Raw genomic sequence first — 18,893 nt, 5'->3', positions numbered from 1 at the left:
AGCAACACACACCATAGAAAACCGAAACACTGACCAACACACACCATACAAAACCGAAACACTGACCAACACACACCATACAAAACCGAAACACTGAGCAACACACACCATAGAAAACCGAAACACTGACCAACACACACCATACAAAACCGAAACACTGAGCAACACACACCATAGAAAACCGAAACACTGAGCAACACAAACCATAGAAAACCGAAACACTGACCAACACAAACCATAGAAAACCGAAACACTGACCAACACACACCATAGAAAACCGAAACACTGAGCAACACACACCATACAAAACCGAAACACTGAGCAACACACACCATACAAAACCGAAACACTGAGCAACACACACCATAGAAAACCGAAACACTGAGCAACACACACCATACAAAACCGAAACACTGACCAACACACACCATAGAAAACCGAAACACTGACCAACACACACCATAGAAAACCGAAACACTGACCAACACACACCATAGAAAACCGAAACACTGACCAACACACACCATAGAAAACCGATAAAACTGACCAACACACACCATAGAAAACCGATAAAACTGACCAACACTCATCATAGAAAACCGAAACACTGACCAACACACACCATAGAAAACCGAAACACTGACCAACACATACCAAACTAAAGGGTGATATCATTGGCACTACTGGTAAGCAGATCCCGCTCGTTTTGTTGCTCATATAAGTACAGACTCGGTTGTAAGTCTATTAGGTTGTATTTAGTTTGAGAGAAAACAACACAACATTGTGGTAACGAACTACTTATAAGAATTTATGCTTGAAGATGCAGTAATCATATATTTTTTTCTAATACTCGATCTTTTGAAACACTCAAAATATCATTAGCTTTAAACATTGGCCTAAAAAGTTATGTTATCTTGTTTAAGAGTAATTTTTATTTTTCTTGTATTCAATTGTTAACTGTTCAAAAAGTTTTTTTTATGTCTAAGCCATTGTCTTTGCCATTTTGTTCGGTTAATATATATATGTAAAAGGGGTGTGCCAGACTTCATTGACATGTATTCTATTAAAAAATATCTATTTTTCAACGTTTATATAATAACAGTGAAATAACCTAACTGTGCAGTCAGGTATTTGTTTATGTTAAAGATATTTTTAATCTTGGGTATTAAACAGGGGCGTTACTTTAACAAGTAACTTTTTTTAGTTACTTATATAGGTAATTTTTGTTTTAAAAAAATACAAAATTACTCAATAGAGTTATTTTAAATTTCAATAAAAGCAGGGACTAATTGTAGTTTTTATGAATTTTTACATCATTTTATATCATAAATTTAAGAATTTGTAAGATTTGAGAGGAGAATAGACATAAAGGGTTACTTTAAAAATAATGACAAAAATGTTACTTGAATAAGTTATTTTGCACATCTTTGAAAGAATTAGTAATAACACTTATTTTAGGAACATATGTAATTGTTTTGGGTTACAAATTATAAATATCTTCAAGTCTTAATTAAGTCATAAGTTTCTATCTATTTATATCTGTCTACTTCAAGATTTTGAAGGAAAACGATATTTTAATAGTCCCAAGAGACCAATCTTTGACCAAGAAGCGTTGATATCAAAGATAAGTGCGTCAGAAAATCAATAAGTGTTTCAGAAGGATTAGATTTTATATTTCATGGGAAAAATAACCAGATGTCTGTAAAAATTTGTTAAAACTAGTAAAATTTGTATAATTGGTCACCTATAAAAATAATATTTAGAAAAGTTACTTATACAAGTAATTTTTAAAATAGCCTCGTTTTCAACATTACTTATATGGGTAATTTTAAAAGTTACTTGTTTAAGTAATGCCCCTGACTAAAAGATACTAATATATGTTGTTTTCCAATAGCAACGTTAAATGATCTTAAAGCAGGTGTACTTACTTGGACGGGTTAATTCGATGTAAAACTTTATATGCTCTAGAAGCAGAGGGTCTGTGTAGTGGATCGTCGTTCCATAATTCGTCGATTACACCAAACAAATCTGGATTTTGTTTGCGAAAATCAACTGTTATCAAAGGCCTGAAAACAGGACCATCTGGAACTTCACGGACTTTTTCTATAATATCTGAAAGAAAATGGTTAATTAAACCTGGTTGTATAGCTAGCTCAACCTTTCACTTGTATGACAAACGTATACAATTCCATTATATTGACAACAAAGTGTGAACAAAACAAACAGTAATACATGTAATAGGTAAAAATGTCAAAAATAGGGATACAGCAGTCAACGTTATGTTAATATCTTAAACCCAATAAAAACAAACAGATTTATAAACAAACATTGACCATGACACAATCATTTCAAACATTATCGTTGAAATAACTATGTTGTAGAATACATCCACCATTCACAGTTTAAAATTAATAAATTGAAAATACAGTTTGCCAAATTTTTTCCTGTTCACAAAACAACGTAAAAGTTGACGTTTAATTTACGTTTACTCCACTAGCTATTAAATCAGGTTTAATCAAGATTTTTAACATAAGCAAATACCTGTGCCCAGTGAAAATATGACAGTGGTTGTCCATTCGTTTGGTGTGTAAGTTAAAATAACAAAAATATCGAACTATATGGAAAATTGAACTCGGGAAGTAAGGTTATGGTAAGGGTTAGGGTTAGGGTTAGGTTTTGTACCTGATGGCTGCAGAAATGGAAATTCAGTGTATGGTCCAGAACGTGTGAATACTTCCTTCAGTATGATTCCTAGAGAGAATAAATCGGCTTTCTGTTCATCTAAAACCTTTTCATTTCTCAGGACCTCTGGAGCAGTCCAAAGTAATTCTACAAAAAGAAATATATATTGATTTAGGAAAGAAACGTTAGGATTAAAAAAAAATGGTCTTAGGTTAACCTTAAAATTAGATATATAAAAGTGTTGGGATTAAACCAAAATTGTCTTCGGTTAACTTTTTTGTTAGATAGAAAAATGTTAGGATTAAAACAAAATTGTCTAAGGTTAACCTTTTGATTAGACATAGAATAAAAGACAGGCTCTAAAACTTTTAATTCTTTGAAATTTTGTCTTTGCTTATCATTATCTGATAATTTCTAATATTATAAAACGTCAGTACCGTCATCACCTTACTGTACACTTCACTCGAAGATCAATTTAATATACACTGGACTGGAGGATGAATTGAATATGATAAAACAAATAAGGAGATTTGGTATGAAAGTCAATCACCGTACGGCCTTAGAAAGTCATACCATGAAGTCAGGAATAAAAAGCACAGAAGCGTAAAATGAGTAATTGTGCAAAAAGAGGGACGAAAGATACCAAAGGGACAGTCAAACTCATAAATCTAAAATAAACTGACAACGCCATGGCTAAAAATAAAAAAGACAAACAGAAAAACAATAGTACACATGACACAACATAGAAAACTAAAGAATAAACAACACGAACCCCACCAAATCTAGAAAACTATTAACGTTCTAGATTAGATAATTAAATTTACGAGAAACAAATCAAATACGACCGACATGAACCAACTATAACCTCTGAATGACAGGCTCGTTAATTTAAGTTTTTGGGACTCGATGATATTGTTTTGAATCCACCGGTAATCGAATAAAGTCTTACTATCATGCGGTTCCTCCTGTATATTCCTGTCGACGTATCTTATTCCTGGTACGCCGAAATCTGTCAGCTTACATGTCCACCGACTGTCAACCACACAGTTAGTACTCTTCAGGTTACCATGGTACTGTACAGAACTTTTATGCACGAAATCTAACCCCTGTATAGTTACCAGTATCAACGTATTAATCAATGCATGGTCATCTATTTGCTATGATATAGCCTAAATAAAGCTATAAAACAGTATCAACATATATGTTTTGTCTTTGTAACCCTATACTACTCGTTTTTTGTATTTGTTAAGGTTTGTATGGATTAAGCTTCATTTGTCGGCTAGAACGAATGAACAATGGGTCTCCTTTTCATAGTTGTTTTGTATTTGTTAAGGTTTGTATGAATTAAGCTTCATTTGTCGGCTAGAACGAATGAACAATGAGTCTCCTTTTCATAGTTGTTTTGTATTTGTTAAGGTTTGTATGAATTAAGCTTCATGTGTCGGCTAGAGCGAATGAACAATGATTATCCCAATGTTTTGTTTACGCATCGTTAGCAATTTGAAAGAATTTTATGCGACTGTCATACAACTGAGAGGTTTGGCTAGCTATTAAACTAGGTTTAATTGATCGTTTTCTACATAAGAAAAAGCCTGTACCAAGTAGGGAATGTGACAATAATTATCCATTCGTTTGATGTGTTTGAGATTTTGATTTTGCCATTTTCTTAGGGACTTTCCGCTTAGTCTCCTTCGAGTTCTGTATTTTAGTTATTTTACTTTTAAGGAGACTTTGATTGGAATATCTTGACAATCATGTTATATGTTGGTTTTTATGATAAAATTTGTGAAGATATACAATTTAAAGGAGTTCCTCTTATTGTCAAACGGGAGAAGAATCTAATTGTGAGGTTTTTTTATTTCCCATTTCGTGAATGATGTAGGCGTTACATTGGAATGCTAGATTTATTGATACGATATTCAAGCTCTTTGATAGGCAGTCTAAATATAATAATCAAATAAATAACAAACATTTTTGATGCTAGCTATGTGGACTGGAATGAAAACAATTCGTCATGAAGATGGAGAAACAAATACCCACCCTACGGTTTTATGTAAAAACAACAGTCATGGTACTGTCAGGGTACTGAATTCAAGCATATAAAAATATTTTATAGGTGAAAACCCAGTTCAAATGAATAGACAGCATCAAATTTCTTTGCAACTTTTTAAATTCTTTGAATTATTACCTGTAACAAATATATATATATTATATATATACATCTCATCTAAACACCAACCCAACAATGTTAGATGTTTAGATGAGTTGTATATACAGAAGGTACACAGCCATGTATCACCATCCTGCTGGTGATCCGATGGATAAATCTGTTGTAGAGTTGTCACTGGCTCAGACGTACTTATATTTTATATATATATGAACGTTTTCTTTTGTGTTTATGGGTTGTATTCTTATGGACGTTTAACCTTTTTAGTCGAGTATAATTACCTTCACTATATCCAGACTCAATGCAAACTTGAACATTTGATCTAACTTAATATTCTGGTTCCAAATTACATCCTATAAAAAAAACAAATATCACATACTTATTGTTCTTGGGATAACAAACATTTATACTTATTGTTCGTGGGGTAACACACAGTTATACTCATTGTTCTTGGGATAACAAACAGTTATACTCATTGTTCTTGGGATAACAAACAGTTATACTTTTTAATATTGAGGGAAATAATTTACACCACATTTGAATTGAATGTCAAAACATATATTTACACAATGCATATTGTAGAATATGCAACTATTGCCTTCCTGGGTCTAGCATGCTAAGAGTATTACTGGAAGTCTTATTTAGTCCTAATTGACAAAGCAACCATACTATTGATTTATTATTATTCGTTGGATACCAATTTTCGTGGCTTTTGTGGATACAGATGAACCACGCAATTAAATGTTCAACGAATAAAAAATTGTCTATAAGCTTGTATGCAGACTTCGTCAAAACCCCGAATTAAATATCTTTGAACATGCACGTTTTCCTTAATCCATCAAAAAAAGGTACCCACGAAAATAAATGAAGTCACAGTATTAAGCTTTGAAGCACAACACGATGAATAAGTGAATTTAGAAATACCTGTATGTTTTACACGACAGTTACATTAAAAAAAACTTGCCTGTATACTGCCTTTTGGACAATACTCCCATAACAACAGTATCCTTCCAGGATCAAACGAGGCGCCAACAAATGCACATACATTTTGCTGTTTTAACTCCATTAACTGTAATTATACATGTTGAATATATATAAATATTAGCGTTTGAAAAAACATATTTAGGACTGTTATAATCTAGTACAAACATTTGAAAAAAGAAATGAAATTTTATCAATTATACAATATTTATAAGAACACACAATTTTATTTAGGCTTACATGTAAGTACATTTTTTTTTGTATAAACGCTTTCAAATGATTTTCTTTAAGGGTTTGGTTGACACTCATTATACATGTTATATGCTCAGATTGGTGTCATACTTATCATATATATCGATTTGGAAGAATACTTTCAGTATAATGATTAAAATGATGAATAAGAAGTGTCATGTACTATGTTATAATTACCTGATTAAGTTGATGAAGTGTCATTTACTATGTTATAGTTACCTGATTAAGTTGATGAAGAAGAAGTGTCATGTACTATGTCATAATTACCTGATTAAGTTGATGAAGTGTCATTAACTATGTTATAATAACTTGATTAAGATGATGAAGTGTCATGTACTATGTTATAATTACCTGATTAAGTTGATGAAGTGTCATTTACTATGTTATAATTACCTGATTAAGATGATGAAGTGTCATTTACTATGTTATAATTACCTGATTAAGTTGATGAAGTGTCATTTACTACGTTATAATAACCTGATTAAGTTGATTAAGTGTCATTTACTATGTTATAATTACCTGATTAAGTTGATGAAGAAGAAGTGTCATTTACTATGTTATAATTACCTGATTAAGTTGATGAAGTGTCATTTACTATGTTATAATTACCTGATTAAGTTGATGAAGTGTCATTTACTATGTTGTAATTACCTGATTAAGTTGATGAAGTGTCATTTACTACGTTATAATAACCTGATTAAGTTGATGAAGTGTCATTTACTATGTTATAATTACCTGATTAAGTTGATGAAGTGTCATTTACTACGTTATAATTACCTGATTAAGTTGATGAAGTGTCATTTACTATGTTATAATTACCTGATTAAGTTGATGAAGTGTCACGTACTATGTTATAATTTCCTGATTAAGTTGATGAAGTGTCATTTACTATGTTATAATAACCTGATTAAGTTGAATAAGTGTCATTTACTATGTTATAATTACCTGATTAAGTTGATGAAGTGTCATTTACTATGTTATAATTTCCTGATTAAGTTGATGAAGTGTCATTTACTATGTTATAATAACCTGATTAAGTTGAATAAGTGTCATTTACTATGTTATGATTACCTGATTAAGTTGATGAAGTGTCATTTACTATGTTATAATAACCTGATTAAGTTGAATAAGTGTCATTTACTATGTTATAATTACCTGATTAAGTTGATGAAGTGTCATTTACTATGTTATAATAACTTGATTAAGATGATGAAGTGTCATGTACTATGTTATAATTACCTGATTAAGTTGATGAAGTGTCATTTACTATGTTATAATTTCCTGATTAAGTTGATGAAGTGTCATTTACTATGTTATAATAACCTGATTAAGTTGAATAAGTGTCATTTACTATGTTATAATTACCTGATTAAGTTGATGAAGTGTCATTTACTATGTTATAATTACCTGATTAAGTTGATGAAGTGTCATTTACTATGTTATAATTACCTGATTAAGTTGATGAAGTGTCATGTACTATGTTATAATTACCTGATTAAGTTGATGAAGTGTCATTTACTATGTTATAATAACCTGATTAAGTTGATGAAGTGTCATTTACTATGTTATAATTACCTGATTAAGTTGATGAAGTGTCATTCACTATGTTATAATTACCTGATTAAGTTGATGAAGAACATCTTTTGTCATCGTGATATTTCCTTTATTAAGACGTTTTACAGAGACCAAACTGCCTGTACAAAAAAAGTCAAAATTGTCATAATCATAAATTCTTTGAGCTGAGGCAAAACTTCCTTTTTTCTTATAGAATTCGATGAATGAACAAAAAAAAAATAAAATATTAATCTAGAATCTGAAATCTGAAATCTGACCAGCATTGGACAATTAAATAGTAAAGGAAAACAACTTTCATTAAATCTTTGAATATAAGAAATGATAAAAAATATTATTAATTATGCGTGAAACAAACATGTTTTATAACCAACATAAAATACATATCCAACCTTATTACCTAAACTTATAAATGGCAGATCAACCATGAACTATCTCAAATTTCAATGACAAATATTGATCGAGAACAATAATGACTTACCACGAACATAAGCGACAGATCCAAACATTGCACCGCCGTCTGGCTTATGGAACTGAGGCGGGGAACTGTTTGATGAGATAATAACACCACCACCACTACCACTGCTTGTACGGGAAGCCTTCTTCTTGTTTGAACTTGTCCGCCGTCTTGACAAATTCTTAAAACTATTCTACATCGCAAAAGAAAATAAACATAAAGAAAGATTAAAAAGAAGGATATAAATTATTTATATTTTTTTTTGTAAGAGATAGCATAGAGTTAACGGGAAATACTGATGATGTTTTAGAAATGATATATAGTCGATCACCATTTGAAAATATCTCATTTGGCACGACAGCTTGCTAATTCTCTCACTTTGGTTGTAATTAATCACGAATCAGCCTTTACATATAGGTTGAAAAGATATGACTGAAATCAACACTACATACATTTTTATGTTGACCATTTCTTATTGGCGTTTCTTGTCTTATATCTTTAGCTATTTGTTAAGTTCAGCTTAGGTTTACCAGTAACGTTATCCTGCAAGTCCGTTAGTGTTTCTTTTTTCCATGTTTTAATTAATCAATTTAAGAGAATTAAACATCAACAAACTACTTTTGTCTTAATTTGACACCACAGGTGCCTAATGCGGAGCAGGATTTGCTTACCCTTCCGGAGCACCAGAGATAATCCCCAGTTTTTGGTGGGGTTCGTGTTGCTTAGTCTTTGATTTTCTATGTTGCGTATTTTGTTTTATTATTTGTCTGTTTGTCTTTTTCGTTTTTAGCCATGGTGTTGTCATTTTTGTTTTTGATGAGTTAAAATGTCTCCCTGGTATCTTTCGCCCCTCTTTTTCAGTTTTAAAGTAGAACTGATACTTCACAATTAGCAAAAGTTATAAGCAATTTTAAATTGAACAATACTGAAAACACCCTGAACTAAAAAAAACCTAAAAAAAACCCGTACAATTTAAAAAGTAGTGTGTTCTTCTAACCGTTTTGAGTCTAGTAATTTTGTGTTGCGTCGTCCTACTTAAATGGTATATCTGGTTTATGTTATGAAATATAATACAGATAAAACCAGGAAATAATACAGATAAAACCAGGACATTCCTAATGTAGTTGTACCATTCGTGTTGTTGCTCGTATCAAATATTGTACTTACTCTAACACTGCCATGTAATAACGCAGTTACAAAATCGATGTCTTCAAATTTGACTTGCCATATCATACTTCTTAAAAGTTGAACACGCCGATATCGCCTGTAATAAAAAAGAATAAATCTCTGAAACAATTATATGAATAACACATAGCTGAGAGGGTGATAGAGCAGATTGTTATCCCGAGAAAACATTGTCAACCGCGGCGAAGCACTTTTACATTGTTTATATGGTTCGTTTGCACATTAAAGGGATGTGCACAAGAACTATATAAACAATGTAAAGTTAATACCTTCCGATCAGAACATTTAGATCGCACATAGTTAATCCCTTTAATGTGCACAAGTACCATATAAACAATGTAAGATCACAAATAGTTAATCCCTTTAATGTGCAAAAGCACCATATAAACAATGTTAAGTTGATACCTTCAGATCAGCTAATTTAGATCCCACATAGTTACTCCCTTCAATGTGCAAAATGCCATATAAACAATGTAAAGTTGATACCTTCAGATCAGCTCATATAGATCCCACATATTTAATCCCTTTAATATGCAAATGTACCATATATACAATGTAAGATCTCAAATAGTTAATCCCTTTATGTGCAAAAGTACAATATGAACAATGCAAGATCACACATAGTTAATCCCTTTAATGTGATACCTTCAGATTTAAAAGTTAATCCCTTTAATGTGCACAAGTGCCATATAAACAATATAAGATCGCACATAGTTAATCCCTTTAATATGAAAAAGTACCATACATACAATGTAAGATCTAAAATAGTTAATCCCCTTTATGTGCAAAAGTACACTATAAACAAAGCAAGATCACACATAGTTAATCCCCTTAATGTGCAAAAGCACCATATAAACAATGTAAAGGTGATACTCTCATATAAGCTCATATAGATCTCACATACTTAATCCCTTTAATGTGATACCTTCTGATTTAAGAGTTAATCACTTTAATGTGCAAAAATACCATATATAAACAATGTGAAGTTGATACCTTCAGATTTAAGGGAATAATATTCCATGACACTGTTATATTTTATACATTTCTTACCTGAAAACAATATTTATGATAATTGCTACAACAAGAACAAAAGATGATCCACAAACAGCGCCTACTATTGTGTTGGTAAAATCTGAAATGAAAAAAAATAAGCCAAACCTTTACGTTTAAAAATTTAGGCTCCGCTTATTGCTGAATAAATTATAAATCTGATTGAAAAACTTATTTTGATTGAACTTTCATCATCGTATTCGTATTTCGAACTATATAGAAAAATTTAAAAGATTGCGAAAACAAAAGTAATCATGTCATTTACTGGATGCAATATCTGGAATTATCAAAATGTTCACCCAAAAATAATATTCCTTATCAGATTAAATTGAAATTAAGATAACTTTGAAATCATCAAAGTACTGAATCCGTTTGGGGTCAATTGCTTTAGTATTATAGGTAGTCTGTAAGGCCATGTAGACAGATCTGCATTGTTGTCATGTATTAAATAATGAAACATTTTGTAGGTAAAAGTCTTGCTCAAAAAGGTTTTTAATTGTGTTTAAACGAACGTTGCAATGTGAATGTATGTTCGTTGTGTATATGATCGGGAACGTACCTGATATAGGCTTTGAAATGGGCTGTGTAATGCGCACAGACGTAATAGCATGCCAGCAACAACAATGGGAAAAAATAAATCACAAAAAACTCCGCATGAAATTCAAAACGATAAGTCCTTAATCAAATTACAAAATCAAAACCTCAAACACATCAAACGAATGGAAAACTACAGTTGCTTTGTTTTGTTTAAAAAGAACAACGATTTTAGTCCTGGTTGTTTTAAAGCTGTGTTTAAGTTTTGATGCGTATCGATAAACTGAAATGTCTTTGATTAGAAAATCTCAGTTACAAATAAAATACAATTTTGTTTAAAAAACATTGATAAGTTATTCCAGATCGTTTGGTTCATCAAAGTATTATAAACCAAGTGTGATGATTGTTTAAGAAGGGGTATGCATATTGTTACCATTGACGTCACAGGTTTAACTTTTGTTTAAGAAGGGTATAAAAATTGTAACTATTGACGCCACATTGACGTTTTATTGACGTTTAACTTTTGTTCAAGAAGGGTATGAATATGTTTACCATTGACGCTACAGGATTAACTTTTGTTTAAAAAAGGTATAAATATTGTTACCATTGACGCCACAGGATTTACTTTTGTTTAAGAAGGGGTATACATATTGTTACCATTGACACTACAGGTTTAACTTTTGTTTAGGAAGGGGTATTGTTATCTTTGACGCCACATGTTTAACCTTTGTTTAAGAAGGGGTATGTATATTGTTACCATTGACACCACATGTTTGACTTTTGTTAAAGAAGAGGTGTGCATATTGTCACAATTGACGCCACAGGTTAATTTTTTTTTAAGAAGGGGTATACATATTGTTACCATTGACTGACGACACAGGTTTAAGAAGGGGTGTGCATATTGTTACCATTGACGTCACAGGTTTAACTTTTGTTTAAGAAGGGGTATGTATATTGCTACCATTGACGCCATATGTTTAACTTAAGTCTTTGATGAGGTACATAAAAGTTGGCGGGTAAAATATTTATACTTCATGTAAACATCTGTGCTTTTTTTGAACAGAATTGTTACCTTCCCGACAATGTTCATTTTCAAATCCGCATGCGGGCACATCAGGAGGAGCATTATGTAGTCCGTACTTCCCATTAGCCCATCGAACCAATTTATCTCCACGTACAGTCTATAAGTATGAAGTAAATCATAATTATGAAAGGATAATATATGTCATAATTCTGTGTGTGTTCCATCGTCGTTTCAGTTGTTTCTTTACTTTTCCTCGTAATGTTGATGTATTTCCCTCAGTTTAGGTTAGTTTGTAACACGGATTTGTTTTCACTCAATCGATTTATGACTTCTAAAAGCGGTATACTACTGTTGTCTTTATTCATTTACACTTATAACATTGATAACAAAACTGCCTTTTTCTAGTTAGTTGAAATATGTGGTTAATATAAAATGTAGCTTACTTGTATTTACTTTGTTTGTTTCTTTGTGATTGTACATTTGTTATGACTAAACTATTCAATGTTATGAACTATCAAATAGGAATACTTTTTAAATGATGGGATCATTTTACGTTAAGCAACAAACAATCAATCAATCAAATGATGGATAGTATTTCAGAGTTATATCAACACCATGACTAGTTTTATAGTCTTTGAACAAACATGCGTATATTATTTGTTTATATTATTTATATTTATTTAAAATAACACCAAAAGAAAATAATAATTGATCAGTTCATTATCAATCTACGTACCGTATTTGCCACAATTTTTTTGACTTGGTATTTGATCTCCATAATTCTCTGAAATCGCCCGTTCTCTTGCATGTCAAGCATCCAGAAATTCAACAACCTGTCACCTTCTGCATCTAATACAATGAAATTAGTTAAACCTGAAATACAAAAATCATAATTTCTGCAGACAAAACATTATTATCTTCGTTTTATTATGTTTGGGTTTATCTCAACAAAAACTCGGTCTCTACGGGTAGTCTTCTTTTATTTAATTATCATCTTTCTTATATAGAAATTCATGTTCAGAGTTTAGCATCAGAATGAATACAACAATGAAAAGAGCGTATTACTTGTTTAACTACAACTTTGTAAATGTTGATATGTACCTTTTTAAATCCCTTCGTAATTTTAACTCTAATTGAAAGAAGTTTTGGCCTAATACACTATGCATATATTAGGTTTATTTAACTGATGTAGTATGATAAATTGAATGGACTCATAGAAGAGAACATAAGAAAAACAATATAAGCCACCCTATGTATGTATCTATAACAATAAGTAATATCACAAATATACTTAATTCCGAGGAAATTCCAAAACGGAAAGTCACTCATTAAATGGCAAAATCAAAAGCTCAAACACATCAAACGAAAGGATAACAACTGTCATATTCCTTACTTGGTACAGGCATTTTCTTACGTAGAAAGCGGTGAAATGGATTCGGTTTTACAGCTAGCTAAACCTCTGACTTGTATGACAGTCGCATCAAATTCCATTATATTGACAACGATGCGTGAACGCAACAAACAGACATAATAGATAAAATGTCAAAAAAACAGCAGTCAACATTGTGTTATAATCCTAAATTCTAAAATTTCAGCAAAAAACAAACAACTATGTAACAAAGAAGCACAAAATGGCATTCAGACCAAACATAATAGCAAATATTAGATACAAGACAAGAATACACAAATTGACCATAGTACACTAACACAATGACGGGATGTATAAACACGGAGCCACGTCATATACATGTATGTATCAAAGAAGCATAAAAGGCATATAGACAAAGCACATAGCAAAAAAACAAAGAGAAGCAACAAACAATATAAAAAAAGAAGATATGGTATGATTGCAAATGAGACAGCCCTCCACAAGAGACCAAAATGACACAAATTAAAAACGTTAGGTCACCGTACGGCCTTCAACAATGAGCAAAGCCCATACCGCATAGTCAGCTTCAAAATGACCCGAAATGACAACGTAAAACAATTCAAACGAGAAAACAAACGACCTTATTTATGTGGCAACAAGCAAGTTTTAAAATAGCATAATAATGGGATATATAAGTACAGAGCCACGCTATATGTATCGAAGTTACACCAAAATGCATAAAGACAAAGCCCATTAACAAGAATGAAAGACAAGAATGCGAGAATATTATAAACGATAATTACAAAAAGTACCACAAGTATCTAAATCACAATAAAAACAAACAAATATTTAACAAAGAAGCACAAAAATACACATCAAATTTAAAACCTCATTCATTGCTCCCTTTTTATAAATTTTATTCAAGTATGTCAAATCCACCCATAAACGATTGAAGGATCTTAAGTGATTGGACCGAATGGCCAGATTTTGCGCGCGTTTGATGTCAGAATATGTTAATAAATAATGTGATATGCATAGAGTAGAAGAACAATAATACAGATGCGGATTTTGTGGTACACAATTGATTGATTATGAAGGGGATCACTGAGGCATGACTAGAGCAGGTCCCCTCTTAGGCAGTAAGTGTGCCCTCTTACGAAAATTTCTGGATCTGCCCCTGAAGTAAAACAAATGTAAATGGATAATCTAAAGGAGCATTGTAAGAAACCATGATATTAGATATCCATATACATTTGTATATATAAGTGCTTTGTGTTTGACTACCAAAATTTATGACAAACGCGATGATTTTAGTTTTCCTATAGTCCACTTTCCATTTCTGTGTACCAACATCCAAGCGGCACCAGCATATGTAGTATATGTGTCTCAATTGATAAGCTACTCTAGAGCTAGATCAAAGTACGTAGATTTTGTTGAACGAGGAATGCTGCTTTCTCAAAAGTTGCTAAGACAGGGCTATGAATCAATCAAATTAAGGCCATCACTCAAGAAATTTTACGGTCGCCATCATGAGCTGATTATCAATTATGACAAAAGTGTGTCAGAAATCATATCTGATATTTTTCCTCAGCCATAATAACCTTCCATCATTACAGAACTGACCAAAGAAATAACACGACGGGTGTCGTATACCGTGCAGGAAATGCTTACCCTTCCGGAGCACCCGATTTCACTCCCGGTTTTTAGTGGAGTTCGTGTTGTTTCTTATTTCTTATTTATAACAGTTTTCTGTTAATGTAAATGTCCTTTGGTTTTGTGAGTCTTTAATTACTCCTTGGTTTTGATTGTTATTGTCTAAATTTAGTATTAACGTTAATTATCCACAATTTATACATTAATGATTATTAATTCATTTCTAGATACATGAATCATATATCTTTTATGAAAAAAAGTACAAAATAATATAAATCAATAAGAAAACAAAGGTCACAAAAATAATTCTATTATAAATTAAACAATTGTGTATCTGTTATACCAAAGGAAATAATTAAAAGGCGAAACAAAGAAACTTTTCGACGAAATCATATATCTTTTTCAAGGGAGATTTTTGTTTAATTGATTCAAAAATGAAAAATGAAAATGTGCATGTAGATCTTTAATTAAAAGTATTATCACAAAAAAACTGAACTACGAGGGAAATTCAAAACAGAAAGTCTTTAACCAAATGGTAAAAAATAGAAAATAAAACACATCAAACGAATGAATAACAACTCGATAAGAATCCTTTCCCCCCCTCAGAAACACGTATTGTGAACCTAAATATCATATCAAATACCTTCTTGATAAAAGTTAGCAGTCCGTTTGAACATGATGTCACCGTCTGATGGATCTTTATTATCTTTCAATATCCTATCCACCATTATGGCCCAGGTTAACGTTGCATCATACAGGTATGGAGCGTATGCATCAGGCTGTACAAAAACAACATATCATTATACATTCACCAACGTTTAATACATGTAACTATGGTGTTCAATCTGCCAGTGTCATAATTTTTCAAATAGTAGACAAGTTGTTGTTTTTCATGATGGTGTTATCAAAGTTATTTTATCGAGCGATATATTTACGCATCTCACGTAAGTAAAAAGTAACGTAAATTCAAGTTGTCAGCAATATGGCTTCAAGTACAATGTTTGCTTTGGGAAATTGCTTGAATATTGCTAAAATATAATATATAGTAACTTGTTTATATAGTTAGGTTCCTGGAGTACAAGCTGTCTCATTAAAATCCGATGTTGAATACTATAGATGAAAAAAATATAACAGAATATCCTGAAACAAATATTAAGGATTTTATAAATCTTATAACATGGCATTGTAATCTATGTGTAATAAATTTATTACAGGACAAGTAGGGGTTAGGAGATTTGTATACTAATGTACTGCATCGATAAAACTATATGTAACCAAAATACATATCTAACAAAAAAAAAACAAGAGTAGCTATCTTAAACAAGTGTTGATAAAAATGTCTATCTACTCATCGTCCGGCGATATCATATCTCTGATAGATTAATTGATTGTTGTTTCTGGTTCCTTTACCTTTGAGACGGGCGGAAAATTGATCCAGTTGGCATTTTCTTTATTTTTCATTTTATTCACCAAGATATCTAAGTTCTCTGATAACTTGGCACTTAAAGTTGGCATAATTATCTAAAATACAAACAAACAATTCAAAATTAGAAAAGTAAAGAAATAGTTCAAATGGTGAAAAACAATTTTGAGTTATATGCGTGATCTTTTTTGCACCTTAAAAGGGTCAATCATATAACAAATCAGCAAATTATGCAAAGCCTAACTACATACACAAATGTATGGCGATATTCATTACATTGTAGTAGTATCAAGAAAGCAACTGGTTTATTGCTCTTAATTGTAATATATAAAATATTTAAAAACAATTTCTCATATTTATGTTAAAGTTCAAAACACCAAAACTACCGAAATCTAAGGAATGTTCTTTGTCAAGAGGCAAAACCAAAACCTCATACACACCAAACAACTTGGGAAAAAAATTGGAAACAACTGTTATATTCGTCGGGTTGTTGTCTCTTTGGCACATTTCCCATTTCCATTCTCAATTTTACTGTCTTGGTACAGACATCATTTCTTTGTAACACATTTGTGAGTTTTATTGTGATAAACATTAAAACACAATATTAACTGGTGTATCCCAATTTTTTATCTATTATATAGATATAGGAAGATCTTGTATGAGTGGCAATGAGGCAACTCCCCATTCTAGTCGCAATTTATAAAATTAATACTTTGAGAAGCACTATGTCTGTTTGTTTTGTTCAATTATCGTTGTCAATATAAAAGAAATTTTGCAACTCATATAAAAGGGAGAGGCCAAACAAGCTATAAATTCAGGTTTAACCCATCATTTTCTACCAATGAAAATGCATGTATTCGGGAATATTAGAGTTGTTATCAATTTGTTTGGTGAGCTTGAGCTTTTGATTTTGCTTTTGATTAAGAACTTTCCATTTTGAATTTTCCTCAGATTATTATTGAAATTTACTTTTTTTTGTAGAAAATTGTAGTTCAGCCCAGCTTTTACAGCTAGCTTAACGTCTCACTTGTATGACAGTCGCAAAGAGTTCCATTATATTGACAACAGTGTGTATGCTGTACGGTGACTTATAGTCGTTAATTGCTGTGTCATTTTGGTCTCTTGTGAAGAGTTGTCTCATTGGCAATCATACCACATCTTCTTTTTTATATAGACTTAATATGTGTTAATGTTGATAATTGAAACAAACTTTCATATTGGTTGAAAAGCATATCCGAACGATTTTAAAGATTTCTTTACTCGACTTTATAAGTGTTTATTTAGATTTTATATGTTTCTAAAAAGTAAGATTATATCTCAGGATTTCTTCAATAGAAATATGAAAGAGTATGATTCAGTATGTACGAGTCCAATTAAAGCATATCTACTTATCTTTGTCCTGGCGATTTTATTTGTGACTGTCACTCTAATGCTATTTGACAGAATAAAGAATGAACTGTTTCCAGTGTACATTTTCTTCAAGTGGTAAGATATTTCAAATCGTATTATTATACTATAACAACAGAACACTGATTTGAAACAAAATAACTAACATCACTGCAACACACATACATAGAAACGACCTATGAATAAAATAACAACTGCTATATTCCTGAATTCGTTCAGGACATTTTAAGAAAAACAAAAGATGGGATGAACCTGGTTTCGGGGCTAGCCAAACTTGCGCTTGAGGGCAATGTTAATTATACCGCTAAAATGACAACATTAAACAATGACGTGAATACAGTACAAATAATCGCAGGAAAGAGAAATACATAAATAAATAAAATACTTATTTACATATTTTCAAAGTTGTTTGTCAAAACAGACTCAGATAATTGACGTTGCATTCAATAAATCGAAATTAGATAAAGATAACTGTTTCAATACACGACTCGGAAATTACAGAAATTACATAGTGATAAAAAACAAATTTTGAAAAGTACTTTATAATCGGCGTTTAAAATCTGTATACCTATATATATATTCTAATTTAAAAAATACTTCTTCAAAACAAAACAGATGTTCTCAATTTCCAGTGTATAACAAAAGAGGGACGAAAGATACCAAAGGGACAGTCAAACTCATAAATCTAAAACAAACTGACAACGCCATGGCTAAAAATAAAAAAGACAAACAGAAAAACAATAGTACACACGACACAACATAGAAAACTAAAGAATAAACAACACGAACCCCACCAAAAACTAGGGGTGATCTCAGGTGCTCCGGAAGGGTAAGCAGATCCTGCTCCACATGTGGCACCCGTCGTGTTGCTTATGTTATTACAAATCCGGTAAATAGTCTAATTCGGTAGGTCATATTCATGAAAGGGAAGGGGATTGTAGTTACGACGTAAGGAACATATCCGATATCATTTGTGAAACGGTTATTCCATAACGGTCAACCAACTCGTGATGGCGTCCGTAAAATTTACGAAGGGATGATTTCAACTTCACCATTTGGAATTCTTGGTTTAATAGTTTCCTTGTGAGCAGCAAACCTCTATCAAGAAAATCATGATAGGAAATGCAAGCACGGGAA

General features: G+C 31.6%; 1 protein-coding gene across 1 annotated transcript in view; it reads right to left on the bottom strand.

Annotated features, from left to right (window-relative positions):
- LOC143084055 (atrial natriuretic peptide receptor 1-like) overlaps positions 1-18,893 on the bottom strand; it is a 61,136-nt gene that overhangs the window by 12,619 nt on the left and 29,624 nt on the right. The window contains exons 7-19 of the mRNA XM_076260469.1: positions 16,337-16,447; positions 15,570-15,705; positions 12,641-12,777; positions 11,953-12,061; positions 10,347-10,428; positions 9,279-9,375; positions 8,136-8,304; positions 7,700-7,776; positions 5,814-5,918; positions 5,131-5,202; positions 3,632-3,788; positions 2,683-2,829; positions 1,929-2,112 (exon numbers count right to left, since the gene is read on the bottom strand). Coding sequence (XP_076116584.1) covers positions 1,929-2,112; positions 2,683-2,829; positions 3,632-3,788; positions 5,131-5,202; positions 5,814-5,918; positions 7,700-7,776; positions 8,136-8,304; positions 9,279-9,375; positions 10,347-10,428; positions 11,953-12,061; positions 12,641-12,777; positions 15,570-15,705; positions 16,337-16,447 — 1,583 coding nt within the window. The remainder of the gene's footprint in view (positions 1-1,928; positions 2,113-2,682; positions 2,830-3,631; positions 3,789-5,130; positions 5,203-5,813; positions 5,919-7,699; positions 7,777-8,135; positions 8,305-9,278; positions 9,376-10,346; positions 10,429-11,952; positions 12,062-12,640; positions 12,778-15,569; positions 15,706-16,336; positions 16,448-18,893) is intronic.

The sequence above is a fragment of the Mytilus galloprovincialis genome, chromosome 7 (genome assembly GCF_965363235.1).
Source record: "Mytilus galloprovincialis chromosome 7, xbMytGall1.hap1.1, whole genome shotgun sequence".
Taxonomy (NCBI): domain Eukaryota; kingdom Metazoa; phylum Mollusca; class Bivalvia; order Mytilida; family Mytilidae; genus Mytilus; species Mytilus galloprovincialis.
This window is presented reverse-complemented; position numbering and strand designations above follow the sequence as displayed.